At 43.7% G+C, this 17109-nt stretch overlaps 1 protein-coding gene across 1 annotated transcript in view; it reads left to right on the forward strand.

Annotated features, from left to right (window-relative positions):
- The first annotated feature begins 1106 nt into the window (after window positions 1-1106).
- SYT9 (synaptotagmin 9) overlaps window positions 1107-17109 on the forward strand; it is a 200654-nt gene continuing 184651 nt past the window's right edge. The window contains exon 1 of the mRNA XM_045894217.2: window positions 1107-1446. Coding sequence (XP_045750173.2) covers window positions 1302-1446 — 145 coding nt within the window. The 5' untranslated portion in view covers window positions 1107-1301. The remainder of the gene's footprint in view (window positions 1447-17109) is intronic.

Raw genomic sequence — 17109 nt, forward strand, 5'->3', positions numbered from 1 at the left:
GTAGGGCCTGGACACTAGTTTTACTTAAAGCTAAAAATAATAATTATTATTATTACTATTATAATAATACCTTACCCTGCCTCCCCAAGTATGAACTTTCTGAGTCTCAGGTTTTTCACTGGTAAAATGAGGACAACGGTTATACAGACCTTGCTGGGCTATCAAGGGAATTAAATGAGATTGTGTATCTAAAAGGCTGTGGCATAGTGCCAGGAACCCCTCCCCTGATCCCCCCCCCCCGCACCCCCCCCCCCACGAGTTCAGTACTTCGAGGTTATTTCTGGGCTTATTGCCTGAGATGCTGAAGAGGTGGGTGCATGAGAGGTGCCCAGAGTTCCCTTTCAGAAAGCTCAGATTCTGTGAAACTCTAACTTGGTGGATATGGGAGACAGGTTGGCAATCCCCGGATTTTGATTCAGTTGCTTAGAAAACCAGCCAGGATCTATGTCCCGACATCTTTCTCCAGAAGCCATTTATTTGACCTTAGTTCTAACGTGCAAGCCTCCACCGTCTCCAAAACACCACGGTGGTCGAAAACGTCCTGCACTTGGGAAATCCTTCCTTTGTTGGCAGATCTTGGCCCCGAACCCGCATTTGGGGATCTAGCACCCTGAGGCCCATGGTTTTTGCCCAGACGGCGCTTTTTCAAGTTCGAAGCCAGGACTCGGTTCTCCAGATCGGGCGGGTGTGGTCCAAATTGCACCTTTCGCGCCACGCACCCAACGCGCGCTTTGAACGCTCGCGGCGAGGGACGGTGGGAGAGGGTGTTGGTTTGCCTGAGAACGGAGGGGTGGGCTGGCGAGAATGCCCGGAGCGCGCCTCGCTCCCACTCTCCAAGCCTGGGCGCAGCCGCTCTGAGCGCCTGGTCCCGAGCCGAGTCCCGCGCTCCTCCAGGAGCCGGCGAGCGCCCCCTCGTCCGCCGCTGGCGCGGGAGTCGGGCCCACCGGGATCGCAGCCCGCGGCGCGCGCCCCTGACCCGGCCCCGCCCCCCGGCGGCCGCGAGTGGCGGGCGGGGCGCCGGGAGAGAGGCGCGCGGGGCTGTGCGGCGCCGCCTCCCCTCGGTGCCCGGGGAGGGACAGAGCGGCCGGGCGGGAGAGAGAGAAAGCCCGACCGACCGGCAGCCGAAGAGCTGCATGCAACCGGTGGGAGGCCGGGCCAGCCGGGGCTGGGGCTCGGGCCGTTCTTCGGCGGCTCCCTGACGGCGAGCGCGGACGGCCCGGAGGCGGAGGCTCTGAGCTGGCAGGCGGAGGGTTGTCTCCCGCGCCCGCCTGCCCGGCGCGGTCCGAGGATGCGGGGGGGCGATGCCCGGGGCCAGGGACGCGCTCTGTCACCAGGCGCTGCAGCTGCTGGCCGAGCTCTGTGCCCGTGGGGCCCTGGAGCACGACAGCTGCCAGGATTTCATCTACCACCTGCGGGACCGCGCCAGACCCCGGCTCCGCGACCCAGGTGAGTGCGGCCGCCGCTGCCGGGCGCGACCGGAGGGCCCTGCGCTGGGAGTTGGGGCCGCACCGGGGCCTGAGGCAGAAGAGCGACGCGGACTGGGGCGAGGAGGGGGGTGGCCGCCGAGCTAGAGGAGGGGATCAGGAAGCGGCGCGCCGTGGCCTGATGCTGGCCCCGGGCGGGGACCCCGGCAAAGACTGCTGCGCGGAGGCCGCGTCCGGGATCGGGGGGGGCGGGGGGAGGAGGCTGGGGCAGGGTTGGAGGGACCACGCCCGCCACCTGCGCTCCAGTCTCCAGGGCTCCGGGGGGCGGCTCCCGAGCTCCAGGCTCCGCGCTCCACTTCCCGGGCTCTGCGCTCGGGGCGAGGGGAGGCCGCGGCCGCTTCACCAGCGGTGGGAAGGGGGACGAGGCCGGAGGAAACTCTGGGAAGTTGGGAGTTGCGGGCGGCCCCGGCTGCGGCTGAATCCCGCTGGGCGCTCCTCACCTTCGCTTCGGAGCGCCCATTTCCCTTCCTTGGTCTGGGGTGGGAAGGGCGGGGCGGGATCTGGCGCTGGGCCGGCAACGGGGAGCTCCCGGTCCTGGGCAGCCGGGCCTGAACCGGTTCCCGGCGGGTCGTTTGGCGTGGAGGCGGCCTGGGCCTGGGCGCCCGACTCTGTCAGCTGCGGCCGCCGGGCACACCCGGCTCGGTGGGCTCGCTGGTCACGGCTGGGGCACCTGCAGTTATCCTTAGTGAAAGTTGCACAGCTCCTAACTTTGGAAAGTTCGTTTATTCTGGCATTTGACCAATTAAGGTTGGAGGAAGGAGTTTTTAATGGAGCCATTTGCTTTCCCTAAGGGCCCTGGGTCTCCCACATCTCATCCACTACTGGTTACCGAAAGACACATTGCTTCCATATGTTTTACTTGAGATTCTTCTTACCTGGAGAAATCATTTTCTCGAATATTCTCTCAACCTAAATATTAAAAAAAAGTATTGTGTTAAAGATGGGATGAGAAAATGGCCTTTGCCCGTGATATTCCCGTGTATAAATATTGGAAATGAGCTATTGCTGTGCAGGTTATCCAGTACAAATTTGCCTATTTTAAGCCAACGCATTATATATTACATATATGTTATATAAAAGTCTACTTACACAAAGGATAAGTTAGGGAATTATTTGATTTATAAAGAGATATACTCTGCGCCTGACTTAAATAGCATTTCTTGATAGCATATTCAAAATTGGTCTGTGGGGTGAAGAGAAATCATCTGCTAAAAGTTTATATCAGATTTTCCCTATTCGAAATCTATTTCTCTATTGAAAAAGAAAGATTGTTGTTCCCCCTTGCCTGTGGTTACATTAATTAAGTTTATTGGATGACCCCTAATGGGTTACTTCAAAGTGCAGAGTTCAGTCAAGAAATAACTGTTGATCCTAAATGATCTCCCTGGAGGTTCAATACCCAGCCTTTGTGTGGCTCATTGCTGGCTGTGATGTTCTGCGGAGACCACAGATAGGAATCAGAGCTCCTTATTTCATGAACTGGGAGTCCTGGATGATGTCCTAAGTGGGCAAAGTTTCCTCCTGAAGCTGCAGGAACAAGAAAATTATGTAGTATGCTTCACCCAAAGCAAATGCTAGTGTTGAAATGTCCCACTTCCTTGCCTGTAACTGCTCCACAAGTTTCCATTGTTATCCCACATAAGTAAACAGTTTCCCTTGGCTTTATGAGAGAAGATGGATGAGGCCTCTTGCCGAGTCTCCTGTTTAACACTCCACAACTTTTTGGCTGATTTTATGCCTCTGCTTCTTTTAATACATGGGCTGGATTCTATGTTCTTGGGCTTTCCTCCAGCCCGTGCCCCTCTGGATCTTTGGTTTGGGTTGGAAGTACCCTGCTTGTGAGGCAGGAGTGGGGCACTGTGAGCGCAGGGGTAAGGGGGGCTGAGGCCAAAGCGCACAGCCAAAGTGCATCCTCTTCAGCTCAGGCCAGAATCTCTCCTCACTTCCCTCCTTCCTCTCCTTGCCCACGGTAATTCCTACATTAGATGCATTTATCTCCATCCCTCTGATGCTGTTTGATTGTCTGAACCAAGAGTGGCTTTCATTTCGAGCCCTAAAGGCTGAGTGGCTGAAGTAGCTGCATTGCACAACACTGTGCATGGTACCCTTGTTGTTGGTTCCTGTGGACCAGAATAAGCATACACAGCGGCCCTGGGACGTGGGTCCCCGACACAGTCCTCTCCAGAAGTGAATGACTTCCTTTTCTGCAGAGGAACTCACCTGAACGCCATGTACCAGCGCTCTCTGTCCATTGTCTGTCCATGGTTACTCAGCGGCAGTTAAGTTTTCTCAAGCTCAACTGCAGAACTTTGGTTTTAAAAGAAGAAAACGGACATAATTCCCTGTGGGCAGCAGAAGGACACTGCATCTGGGATGTTTGTTCATTTTTTCAGAGGTCACAGACCAGGTGGCCCTCCTGAAGGGTTATTCTCTGCCCAGGCTGTGGTAGGCAGTGTGCTGAGGTGGGAGTATAGCACATAGCCTTCCCTGACTTGGTGTTAAGAGAGGATTTGATGAAAGAGCAATTTTTAAAAATGAAGCTGAGTCACAATTGGAACTGGAATGCCTCACCCAGCCTTTCATCTGTACCAACTATGGAAAGTAACGTGCTGATCTTTAAACTGAGTCTGGGCACTTTTGTCCATAGAGAGCAATTAGAATCCTTCTGTGAAGTGTCTTTATTGTTGTTTCATATATTGGCAATGTGGGGCATACACTTGCAAATCCCAGAGTATAGCCTTCATGACGGAGGGAAGAGCAAGGACAGAGGTCCTAAGATAGGGGCATCCTTGATGTGATCCAAGGAACAATGAGTTTAAGGGTGGCTGCAGAGAGAAAAAGATTGAGAATGATTAGAAATGTGGTTGAGGGCTGGGGGGGAGAGATCACATAGGGCCTTGTCAGCCAGTAGAAGGACTTTGGATTGTACTCCCAACGAGAAGGAAGGGGTTGAGAAGTGGCAGCACTCTGGCTGCTTGCTGAGAAAATGCTGTTGAAGATCAAGGACAAAGACAGAGAAACTTGTCAGGAGGCTGTTGTAGTGATCCGGACAGAGTGGAGAGCGGCTTGGCCAGCATTGTTGTAATGGAGGTGGTGAGAAGTAACAGTGCTAGGATTTGTTGATGGAATGGATGTGAGGGGTGAGAGAAGTAGTGATAAAGAAGACTCCAAGGCTTTTTGACCCAAGTAACTCCATTTACTGCAGAGGGGAAGACTTCAGGAAGAGCAAAGTTGGAGTGAGGAAAGAAATGAGGTTTCTGTTTTAATTAAAAAAAATATTTTTGTACATATTAAGTGTGTGATGTCTCTTACTTAGTTCAACAATTACCTGAAACATGAATGTGTTCTTTCACATTACCAACTGGTCTGTGCTCACATTTTGTAACTGGAGACTTCACACTCTCTCCTCAAGAGGGCCAAATGACTGTAGGACAGCATTTATTGTTAAAAGATTTTTCCTGATATGGGATGAAGAGCTCTGTTTAACTTCCACCCATGGACCTTCGTTGCAATTTTTTTGCAGTTAGAAACCATGGTTTTTTTCTTTGGCTCTAAAGAGGAAGAGATTTTAACTTTTCTTAACTTGCCGTTTCCACATCTGGAAAAGGAGGGAGGATTGGATCATGTGATCTCTAGGTTTTTACCACGTTTTATTATTTTCCTTTTTAAGTCTTTTCTTCTGTAGGATGCCAACCACGTCTGTGCCAAGCATTTTATGTAGGTCATTTCATTTGATCCTCATGATGTCTTCCAAGACCTTGCTGCCCCAAGTGTTTGTCTGTGGACCAGCAGCATCAGCAGCATCTGGGAGCTTATTAGAATGCAGACTCTCAGGCCCCACCCAGACCTACTGCATATGAATCTGTGTATACACAGGATCTTCAGGTGATTTGTAGGCACGTTCAAGTTTGAGAGATTTGTATGTGCAAATAAAAACTGAATCTCAGAGCTAAACTAGCAGCAAGGCCATGGGATCCATGGAGAAAGGGTTGAGTTTAAGTCAAAGTAGCTTCTTAGGTAAACACATCACAAGTACTAAGAATCTGAGAGTTACTGTCAGTGAAAATTTTTTCATTCACATAGGTATTTTTCGTAAGAGCCGCCTTCAGACCTACTTTGTCTATTCTGTTCTTCTATAAAGGATTTAATCTCTAACTGTAGGTTAAATTCTGTGCAGTTATGTTTGTTAAAAGGGAAATTCTGTGCAGCTTAGTTTTTAGGTTATGCATTCTTTTTGTTCAGGATACTGGGTTTACATTGACATTGCAGCTTTGTATTTCTAGAGATTGTTCTTCATTTTCTGGTCCGGGTGTGAAGCAGAGCCTTATGGCTCATCATTAATGACTCCTCCTTTCAAGTGGACATTAACCCTCTTAGGAAAAGCTTTTTCTAAACAAATGGTTTTCAACCTGGGCTGCACGTTCAAAACATTTAGGGAGCTCTGACAAAGATAAAACAAACAAAAAGCTACCAATGACTGAGTTTTATTCTAGACAAATTAAATCTGAATCTCTGGCGGTGGGGCCTGGTATCATTGTGTTTTTTAAGTTCCTCTGTTGATTCTAAAGTGTAGCCAAGTGGAGAACAACTGTCAAGACCATCAAGCAGAGGATGAAACCACCGAGTCTTCTCAGCTCAGTTCATATCTCTTTCCTGAAAAATTAGGAAAGATGGTATCAAAAGCCAGGGGTCTTGTAATAGTTACTACATACATCGACTGATTCTTAACTTCCTTTTGATAATATTACTCCAAATTTTTATATTGAGGATTCTATAAAAATATAATGAGAATCCATTATGTTTTATGTTTACCCGACTTGGGGGGAAAAAAAAAGAACAAATTGAGAAAATCATGTCCAAATAGTATTTCATTAAAAGGTCAGAATGTGGAATCTTCACTAATGTCACCTTATATTGAATTAGAATGAAATCATTTATTAGAAGATGTACATGTAAAATAATTAAATATAGTGTCTAAGGAAAAATCTTCAAAATAATCCTCAAGACTAAATATTAGTCTTATTAAAACTTTCAAAGATCGTCAAAAGAGAGTTAACCTTAAAACACTAGGTTTTTATGAATAGGCATTGGGATGATTAGGCACAATGGGATTAATTTTTAAAAATTAATGTTAATTGCAATCAGGAAATAGTCTTCTAAGGAACGAGTGGCATATTGGATGCACAATATGTGAAGATAATTTGCATTTACTTCGGTGACATTTTAGGCCTTCTTCATAAATATTTTATTTAAACAAGTGTGTTTTCATCTCTGTGGGATTCTTCTACATGGACCAGTGAGTGGTTTAGTCATGAGGTAATTATCAAGAGGGAAAAACAAAAGCAAACTGTGGCAAAGGCCTCACAGGCAGCCCTGTGGCCAGATGCCTCTTTCAGAATAAACAATCAAAAGCACAAACTTTTTGATGTGGGCTAACCTCTCAAGGAAATATTAAGCCAATACCTAAGGGGAAATCACCTAAAATGTCCTATTATGTATAGAGCATAAGCATTGCTTTCACTGTGAAAACATAATGGCACTTGTGTATTTGTGCGTGTACATGTGCTTTCCTGTATGATTGGCCTGCAAAAATTCAGAATGCTCAAGAAGGGTCTTGACTGAGTTACTTGAAGGAACTAACAAGTACACATGCTGAAATGGATAGAGAAAGGGGAGGAGCTTAGCAAGGAGGCCTAAGTGGGGAGAGCAATCTCACTTTTAAAAGGATAAGTACGGAGTATGCTTTTCTACTTTCTAAATGAAATCCCAATTTAAGCCATAATGTGCATCAGGACTTTTTCTCCTAAGTGTTTTATTGGGTTAGTTCTAGGAATGGCTTTCAACCGAAGCAAACCCTTAATGACTAGGTTTTACAGATCTCCTTGAAATATTGATGTGTCTTTGTGCATGTATTTTATCACACAAAAACTTTTATATCAACACTGATGGAACTGCACCTGAAGGGGGAAAAAAAAAAAACTCACCCGGGAAATCAAGATGACAAAGTGGAATAAAGCAAGAGCTTTAGAGTCAGAATCTGATCCTGCTCTTACTAGCTTTATGACCTGGAGCACAATATCTAATTCTTCAGTTTATTCATCTGTACGATGGGAAGGGAAGGCTGCTGTAACACAGTGTCCAGACCCAGCACTCCGGAGATTCTGGTGGCAGAGTTGTCACCTCTCCCCGCTTCCTCTCAGCCGTGATCTGTGGGCATGCATATGTTTTACCCATTTATAATCCCTCACACCCAAAAGTTCCCATTCTTCTTTTTTCGTGTGCTTAGCATGTGGTCTCTGCTCATTAGCTGTATGTCCCTAGGTGATTTCCGTGTCTTAAGTTTCCTCATCAGTAAAGTGGATTGCCAGTATTCAGGTAAAATATAGGATGCCCCGTTCAATTTGAATTTCAGATGAGCAATATTGCATGGGACGGACGTATACTAAATACCTATTATTTATCTGAAATTCAAATTGAACTGTGCACTTTATATTTTTATATGCTAAATCTAGAAACTCTATTTTAGTACCTATCTCACAATGCATGTGAAATACTTACCGCAGGGGCGCCTGAGTGGCCCAGTCAGTTAAGCGTCTGACTCTTGATCTCAGCTCAGTTCTTGATCTCAGGGTCGTGAGTTCAAGCCCCGCACTGGGATCCATGCTGGGCATGGAGCCTACTTAAAAAAAAAAAAAAAGAAAAAAAAATACTTACCATAGTACCTGGCACATAGTAAATGCTCAATAAATACTAACCATTATTACTATTACTGTATTTTTTCCATGATGAACAGTGATTGTGCAATTTTTAGGATGACTATATATCTATATTCCGGAGAGTAGGTAAATCTTTTTCACTTAACTGTGCTTTTTGGGCATTTCTAGCTTCTAATTTTTCATTACCTAAAAATACTGTGATGTATCTGTAGTATTCTTCCTTTTGGGACAATTTCTTCCCTTCCCTTTCCCTTTCCCTTTTCTCCTTCTTCCCTCCTTCTCTCCCTGTCTTCCTTCCTTCCTTCCTTCTCCAGTCTATGAAAAGGAAAATATATTGTAGCTCCAGGGCCTTGGGGCTTTGGCAGGAGGCTGCCCTGCCAGCAAAAGAGAGCCAGTGGAGGGCAGTTGTATTTCTGGGCTAGCTGGCAGAGGGAAGGCTCCATGATGCCATCCCACAGGCCAAGCACCAAGTGCAGGATGGACTCTTTGTGGATTTTGTAGTCTGAGAGTGCAGCCATCCTCCAGCTGTTTGCTCGCAAGAATCAGATGATGCTGGTCAGGTGGGATGCCCTCCTTGTCTTGGATTTTGGCTTTGACATCCTCAGTGGTGTCATTGGGCTCAGCTTCAAGGATGATGATCTTGCCCTCAGGGTCTTCACAAAGATCTGCATCTCTACATCTGCCACAAGACCATGGCCATCGACCCGCTCAGCCACCTCCTTGAAGACGAAGGGGTAGAAAATTTCTTGATAAATTATCAACATCGGGTTCAAATTGCTTTCCTGTAGATTGTCAAACTTAAAAATAGAAGCTTCCAGATATTTTACCAGCAAAAGATGGGTGTATTCAGGAATAAAAGAGAATTGCCATCTGGGACAAACAAGCTGTGGCAAAACCATAGGAAGTCTGGAGAACAAAGGTACACTTTTTTAAGGAGGAAAGGTGTTAGTTGGGAAGGCTGTTATAAACTAAAAGTCCATTGGAGTAAGCTGGGTTCCAAGTGTGGTGACTTCTCATTGGCTGAGCCATTGAGTGGATGAGGGGATAGGAAAGCATGTCTTCCTCAGCTGGGATAGTAAAGTAGCATCCTTGTGCAGGGTCAAATCCATCTCTTCCTATTGGGTCTGCAGTTGATTAAGAGTGGTAGGGTGGTAGGGTGTGGGAGCACCCCTTCCCAAACCTCCTGACTCCATATTAGTGAGGTTTCCCATTATTAACTTTCACAAGATTTGTGCCAAATATGCCTGCTATGAATGAACAGTATATCCACTAGCATTAGGTGGTAATAATGTCAGCAAAAACTTGCTAATTTGAGGTGCCTGGGTGGCTCAGTCATTAAGCATCTGCCTTTGGCTCAGGTCATGATGCCAGGGTCCTGGGATTGAGTCCCACATCAGGCTCCCCACTCCACGGGAAACCTACTTCTCCCTCTCCCACTCCCCTTGCTTGTGTTCCCTCTCTTGCTGTCTCTCTGTCAAAAAATAAGTAAAAAATCTTTAAAAAAAGAGCCTTAAAAAACAAACAAACAAAAAACTTGCTAATTTAACAGGTTTTAAGTGACTACCTGGTTCAATTTGTATTTTTTTGCTGGTGGTGGTGGGATTGAGTATTTTTAATACTTTAAACCTACCTATATTTCTTATGTGAATTTTCTGTGTTTACTATCATGTGGCAGTTTATTTTTGAGAATCTTAATGTTTTTATTGCTAATTTGCATTAGTTAAAATATAAGTATTGTCAGATTAGCTCACAGAAGGATTAGTTCACTGTGCAGTGAATGATTGCATTCATTGTCTGACTACAATCAATCATTATACTAGACTGCCTTTTAAAATTTTAAGGTTGCATCAACAAATAGGGATTCATTGTAATACTCTTTTTTGGTGGGGGAGGAGTTAAGCTTTAATTGAACAATGTTGAGAATTTAGAGTTTTTCACATTCTGCCCATAATGGCAAAGAAAAAATTGATACATCGTAACATTCTTTCCAATGCAAAGTACTGCCTTTATTTATGTGAAATATGAAAAAAAATTTGTAATATAACTTGGACCTCTTTTTATCTATGTTCTCTTTCCCTCTTTCCACCTCCTCCTTCTCTCCCAGCACTTATGAAGCCTTACTTTAGCCATACTGACCAGATCACTCTTTACTAATTATAATTAAGTCAAATTAAGAAGATATTGGAGTACCTCGTAATTGCCAGATGCTTCGTTAGGCATCAGTAATTCAAAGATCCATTAAACATGGTTACTGCCCCTATGGAATTGAGATAAAACAGTAATTGCAATTAATAAAATGAAGACAGGAAGGGAGATATATATGGGACACAGTGCAGGAAAAGAGGAGAGAAGTAATTAACTGGCTTGAGTGTATCCACAGAGGATTCCTAGAGAAGTTGATTCTTGGGCGAAGTGTTTTGCCTGGAACGTGTGGGTGGGAAGGACCTTCTAGGAATTTATAAATGCCCTATGACAGGAGAGGGTGGATCTTTGGTAGTAATAGGAAGTGAAGTATGTGTTGGGACTGTTGAGGGATGAGTCTGTTCTAGTGAACACTGATCAGATTGTGGAAGTCTTGTATGCCATTGTTAAAGTCCCACGGAGGACTTAGGCTGGAGCACTCTGATGTAGAAATCTTGAAAGAAGTACAATTTACTGTAATGAGTCCAAAGGATTCATTCTTGCAAAATACTCTTGGAGATTTCAGGATGAGGGAAGTTCTGTGAGTGCACATCTCAAGTCTCTCTGGTTCCTTGAAGAATGGGAAATAAGCTCAAGTGGGTGGTGATTGATGCTCTTCCTGTTCAAGGTAAGTTCCTGACAGATTAGAATCACTGAATGGGAGATCACCTATTTTAGGTCCCCAGTCATGTTACCCTGAAACTCAGGTATAATTACCTCACATAATTGCCTTTAGCAAGTTTAGTCGTCTGGTTCAAACATCTGGGCTCCAGATATAATTTCAGACTATGCCAACAGTGACACCTTGCTTCCTTGCCTGTTCATTTAATAATGAAAAAGCAACATGTTCAGTTGCATTGCAACCACTCAGTTTGTGGGTATGCACAGCCTGTTTTCTCTGATGTTATAGGGCCCAGTATCCATCCATAGTGCCTACCAAGCCAGGCTGTGGAGATGGTTCTTTCTTCTACATACAGGGGCTGCCAAGTAGTAGGCACAATTTGTTAAAATAATTGGATTGAATGCCCTTAGGCGGGTCATACACTCTCCACTTTTCTTATCCTCCCTTCCCCTGCCCACATGAATGAACTTACCTCATCACATTGATAGGATATGCCTGGCTACTGAAGACATTTCTATTTGCATCAGCTATAACACTACAGACCCATTAAAGGGTTTTAAGCTAAAAATTAAGGTGAACAGATTTTTCTTCTAATTATATCACTCTGGAGACAGGATGAAGGTTGATTGGAGAGATCATGATTGAAAACGCCATTTACTTACTCATCAAATGATTATTGATCATCTCCTATGTGCAAGGCTCTGTTCTATGTAGGGTACATATCTAGATACCTAGATACAGCATTGTACATGTGGTAGGAAACCAAACAAAATGAAAAGCTGGCCTTTGTGGAACTTATATGTTGCTGAGAGGAAAATGATAATACATAAATAAATTCACTAATTACTTAGTATGTTAGATGGTAATAAGTGCTAAGAAGAAAAATAAAACATGGAAAGAGAATAGGTGTGGGGACCAAAATGGCATCGCGGAAAGTTGATGAGTAAAAGGTCAGAAGGAAATGATGGGAGCAAGGCATGCACATGCCAGGGGAAGAGCCTTCCAGGCAGGGGAACAGCACGTTTAAAGGTCCTGAGACAGGCACATGCCAGGTATTAGCCAGGGGCAAGGAAGAGAGACATAGTAGGTGAGGTTGGAAAGGTGATGGCAGAGTGATCATAGGGCCCTATAAGCCATTGTAATGAATATGACTTTTACTCAGAGTAAGATGGGAAGTCATTGGAAAGTTTTAAGCACAGCAGTGATAATGTCTGCCTTAAGAACAGAAAGGATCACTTTGACCAGACTGTAGAAGAGTAAGGGTGGAGTCAGGGAGAAGAATTATGTGACTGTTGTAATTATTTATGTGAGAGATAATGGTGGCTTGGACCTGAGTGATGGCAGTGGAGATAGTAAGAAGTGGTCAGATTCCAGGTAGCTTGAAGGTAGAGCTGACAGGATTTTCCAGTGGGTGGATGTAGGGTATGCAAGAGAGAGGAATCAGAATGGCTCCCAAAACTTGGCCTGAGCAAGGGAATAGAGGTGTAGGAGAAGTAAGTTAGAGGGGAATATTAAGAGCTCAGTATTGGATGTGTTAAGTTGGGAATGCTTATTAGTGAGTGAGTCAAGTAGGGCTACAGATTAGGAAATTGGATATATGAGCCTGGAGTTGAGGAAAGATGGCTGGACTGAAGATACAAATGGGAGCATTGTAGGCATAGAGATGATATTTAAAATGAGTCTGGCTGAAATGATCCAGGAAGACAAAGGAGAGAGGAGGACCAGCACTGAATTCTGGAGCTCTCCAACACTAAGAGGATGGAGAGGAGTTGAGGAACCAGCAAAAGAAAACTAATTAAGATGGACCGGAAAATCCAAGAGTATTGACCTGAAAGCCAAAATGAGAAGCCAAGAAAATGGCGTATCAAAGAGGAGGGCATAAAAGTTGCGTCAGTGCTACCATTAGGTCAAGTAGAATGAGCACTGAGTATTGACCACTGCCATTAGTATGTAGAGGTCATCGGAAGTGAATTTGACAAGCAGTTTTGGTGAAGAGGTGGGGACAAGAGCCTGATTGGAGTGGCTGTAAGAGGAATTGACTGGCAAAAGTGGGGCAGTGAGTATAGACTATTTCAAGTTTTTCTGCAGATACCAGAGAAATGAGTAATTAGTTGGTGAGGGAAATGAGTTCAAGGGTTTTTGTTTTTGTTTTAAATTGTAAGAGAGAACATCACTAATGTGATGGGAATGATCTAGTGAAGAACAAAAATACATGTTGTAGGACAAAGGGGGACAATTATTGGAGCAGTATTCTTGAGTGGGTATTGGGATATCCTTCGTAGGTGCTCAAGAAAGAAGTGTAGCCTGTAGATATACATTTAGGAGCTATCAACATAGAGAGGATATTTAAAGCTCAGAAACTAGAAGCGCTTACCAAGGAATGAAGATTAAAAAAAGAAGAAGTCAAACAACTAGTTAGAGGTTAGGAAGATGAGAAGGAACCAACAAAAGAGACTGAAAAGGATCATCAAGTACAGTGGGAGAAAAATGAGGAGTACGGTGGCCTGGAAGTGCAGAAAGTATTCCTGGAAGGAGGGAGTGATCCTCCTAGTGAAATGTACTTGAAAGGTCAAGTAAGATGAGAACCCAGGACTGATCATTGCATTTAGCAACATGGAGCTTCATTGGCGACCTTGAACTGAGGGATTCTGAAGGAGTTGTGGGCAAGTGGAGTCAGTGATAGTCTGACTACAGTCTCTTTGAGAAGAGTTGAAGAGAACATATACTACATTTTTGAGTTTTATTGTGAAAGAAAAGGGAGGAGAAAATAAGTCAAAAGATGGTTTTTAAAGAGAGGAGAAAATAATTACATATTCGTAATTACATAATTCATAATTGGATGCTAGAGAGAAGTTAAAAATCATGCAGAGGATGTCTCCTCAGGCAAGGGAAACAAAAGTAAAAATAAACTATTGGGATTCTAACAAAATAAAAAGCTTTTGCACAGTGAGGGAAACCATCAGCAAAACAAAAAGGCAACTTACTAAATAGGAGTAGATATTTGCAATTGATGTATTTGATATTGGTATTGATATTTTGATATATCCAAAGTAGATGGAGAACTTATGCAACTCAACACCAAAAAAACAAACAAAAACAAAACTGAAAAAATTCACCAAAATCTGATTAAAATGGGCAGAGGACCTGAATAGACATTTTTCCAAAAAAGACATATAGATGGCCAGCAGACACATAAAAATGTATTTAACATTACTAATCATCAGGGCAATGCAAATCAAAACCACAAAACCACAATCAGAATGGCTAAAATCAATAAGAAACAAGTGTCAGTGAGGATGTGGAGAAAAAGGAACGCTCGTGCACTGTTGGTGGGAATGCATGCTGGTGCAGCCATTGTGGAAAACAGTATGGAGGTTCCTCAAAAAATACATATGATCCAGTAATTCCAATACTGAGTATTTACCCAAAGGAATGAAAAAACCACTTAGTTCAAAAAGATATATGCATGCCTATATTATTGCAGCATTATTTACAACAGCCAAGATAGGGAAGCAACCCAAATATCCATCCATAGATGAATGGATAAAGAAGACATGGCACACAAACACACTGAAATATTACTCAACCATAAAAAAGAATGAGACCTTGACATTTGCAACAATGTGAATGGATCTAGAGCATATAATGCTGAGTGAAATAAGTCAAAAGACAAATGCCATGTGATTTCACTCATATGTGGAATTTAAGAAGCAAAACAAATGAACAAACAAAAAGAAACTGAAAAACAAAGTCTTAAATATAGAGAACAAACTGATGGTTATCAGAGGGGAGATGGGTAGGGGGATGGGTAAAATAGGTAAAGAGGATCAAGAGGACCCTTAACTGTGATGAGAACTGAGGAATGTGTAGAATTGTTGAATCATGATATTGTACACCTGAAACTAATATAATAGTGTGTTAATTATACTTCAATAAAAAAAGAAAAAAATGACATAGGGGATTGAATTGCCTGAGTACTTGAGTAGGTGGGTTTTTCAACATTTCATTCATTGACAAGGAGTCAGGGCAGAGTATATGAGCCCGGGTGGGCAGATATGGTTTGGAGATCATATAGAAGCTTGTCTTATGACTGCTCTTCCATTATTAGTGAAAAAGGAAACAGCCAGGTTACCAGCTGCGAGTGAGGATAGGGTGGGAGGTGAAAACAGGAGAGGTGTAAGTGATAGCCAGAAGACGGGAGAGTGAGTGGATCAGAGAAGTGCAGGGTAATTGCTGGGCAACGTTAAGGGCCCACTTGAAGGTAGTGATCATGTATTTGAAGTGCTACCCACCACCACAGGCGTGAATGTTTTTCCCATTACATTCACCTGTGTTTGTGCAGGCATGAAGAGACAGGGGGTGTGTTTAAGAAGGGTCACACTGATGTATGACAATGAGAGAGGGACAAAAGATTTGAGGGCGTATAGGATGGAGGGATTGGGATGATCGACTCTGAAATCTCATCTGAGTAAAGAGGGGAAAGTGGACATGTGGAGGTAGTGAAGAGTTGGTAGGATTAGAGGGTTGTAGGTCCTCTGGTGTGGGGTGATTATTGGGAATGCAGTGAAAAGGAGGGGCTGCAGTTGTTGGTATAACCAGGTCTGGGGTGTGATTGTGGAATGAGGCACTAAGGTTGGGTGAAGGACAAGTTACTGAAGGAGACAGGGACAAGAACAAAAAGACTGTGGTTTTGGAAGTATTGAATTAACCACAAGTTAAGACAAAAGTAGTGTTGGAGAGAGTGACAACAAGCCGGGAATGGAGGGAAGTGGGGAAGTGGCCTGAGGAATGTAGACATCTGTGACAAGGATGGGCAGCTGGGGTGGAGTGGTGCAATTAGGCAGTATGAGATTCAAAGCCTGGAGATTTTAGAGAAAACACCAGAAATAGTAGACTATTAGTATTTGTCTAGGCAGAAGTGTTGAATTAATGTTTTAAGGTAATGGAATTGGAGAAGAGGGGATTGATATAAAACATATTTAAGGGGTAAAAATAATCGGTATACTGAGACAAAGTAGAAGGATCCTAATTCTCCGATATTGGGCCTAAGTGCCTGGGAGGATGGTCATGTGATTTATTAGGTTTGTGACAAGAAGTTGAGCATGGGTTTTTAAAAATATTTTTTTAAAGATTTTATTTATTTGAGAGAGAGTGGGGGAGAGTACAGACAGAGGGGGGGGAGAAGCAGACTCCCCGCTGAGCAGAGAGACAGATGCTGGGCTTGATCCCAAGACCCTGAGATCATGACCTGAACCGAAGGCAGACACTTAACCCCAACTAAGCCACTTAGGTGCCCCTTGAGCATATTTTATGGGGAAAAAAATAAGCTTAATTTTAAATACATTAAGTTTGAGGTTGTATAGGAGATCTGATGCAGACATCCAGGACAGTTGACTGGAGGACTATAGGGAAGAAGTTACTAGAAATCAGGGAGGGTGAGAAATGGTTGAATGCTAAGGCTCCTTCCAACTTGAAGGTTTTGGGGAAGTGATTTTTAGTTCTGGCTATGCATCAGAATCATTTGCGGGAACTTTTGAAGACATAACTGCGCTGTTCCCTGACTGACTAAATCAGAATCTTTAGGGGTGATTCCTAAAGTACCCCTACACATGAGTCTGGCACGCATCTGGGGTTGCAAATGACATGGATTTATGGCCTTTATGGATAGAAATTATTTTTTACAACCCCATTGTCAAAATAAATGCTTCAACCATCTGTATAAAACTGTTATATTAGGTAAGGAAATCCAAGCATGAAAATATTTTTACTATCTATCATTGATCCTTCTTTTTTTTTTAACCATAGTGGGAGTTATCCCAAATTATTAGCACAGCTGCTGTTGGCACAACTAATAATACATTCTGTAGAAAATTTAGCTGTAGGATGTAACTGTAGCATCCTGGCAGTAACGAAAATCATGGTCTTCTCTATTGCTAGACATGTAATATGATTATCACTTATTTTTAATTTAGGATAACTGCACTGTAAATCAGCTCTGTAAAAACTCTAACTAGGCTGTGAGCTTAGAGAAGAACATGGTTGCTTGATTCCTGTAGTCTATCACTTGTTCTTGCCGATATGTTCATTTCCTATCAGAAAAACCTGG

The sequence above is a fragment of the Mirounga angustirostris genome, unplaced genomic scaffold (genome assembly GCF_029215605.1).
Source record: "Mirounga angustirostris isolate CCGP_5_RB_7025 unplaced genomic scaffold, mMirAng1.0.hap1 SCAF_13, whole genome shotgun sequence".
In the NCBI taxonomy this organism is placed as follows: Eukaryota; Metazoa; Chordata; class Mammalia; order Carnivora; family Phocidae; genus Mirounga; species Mirounga angustirostris.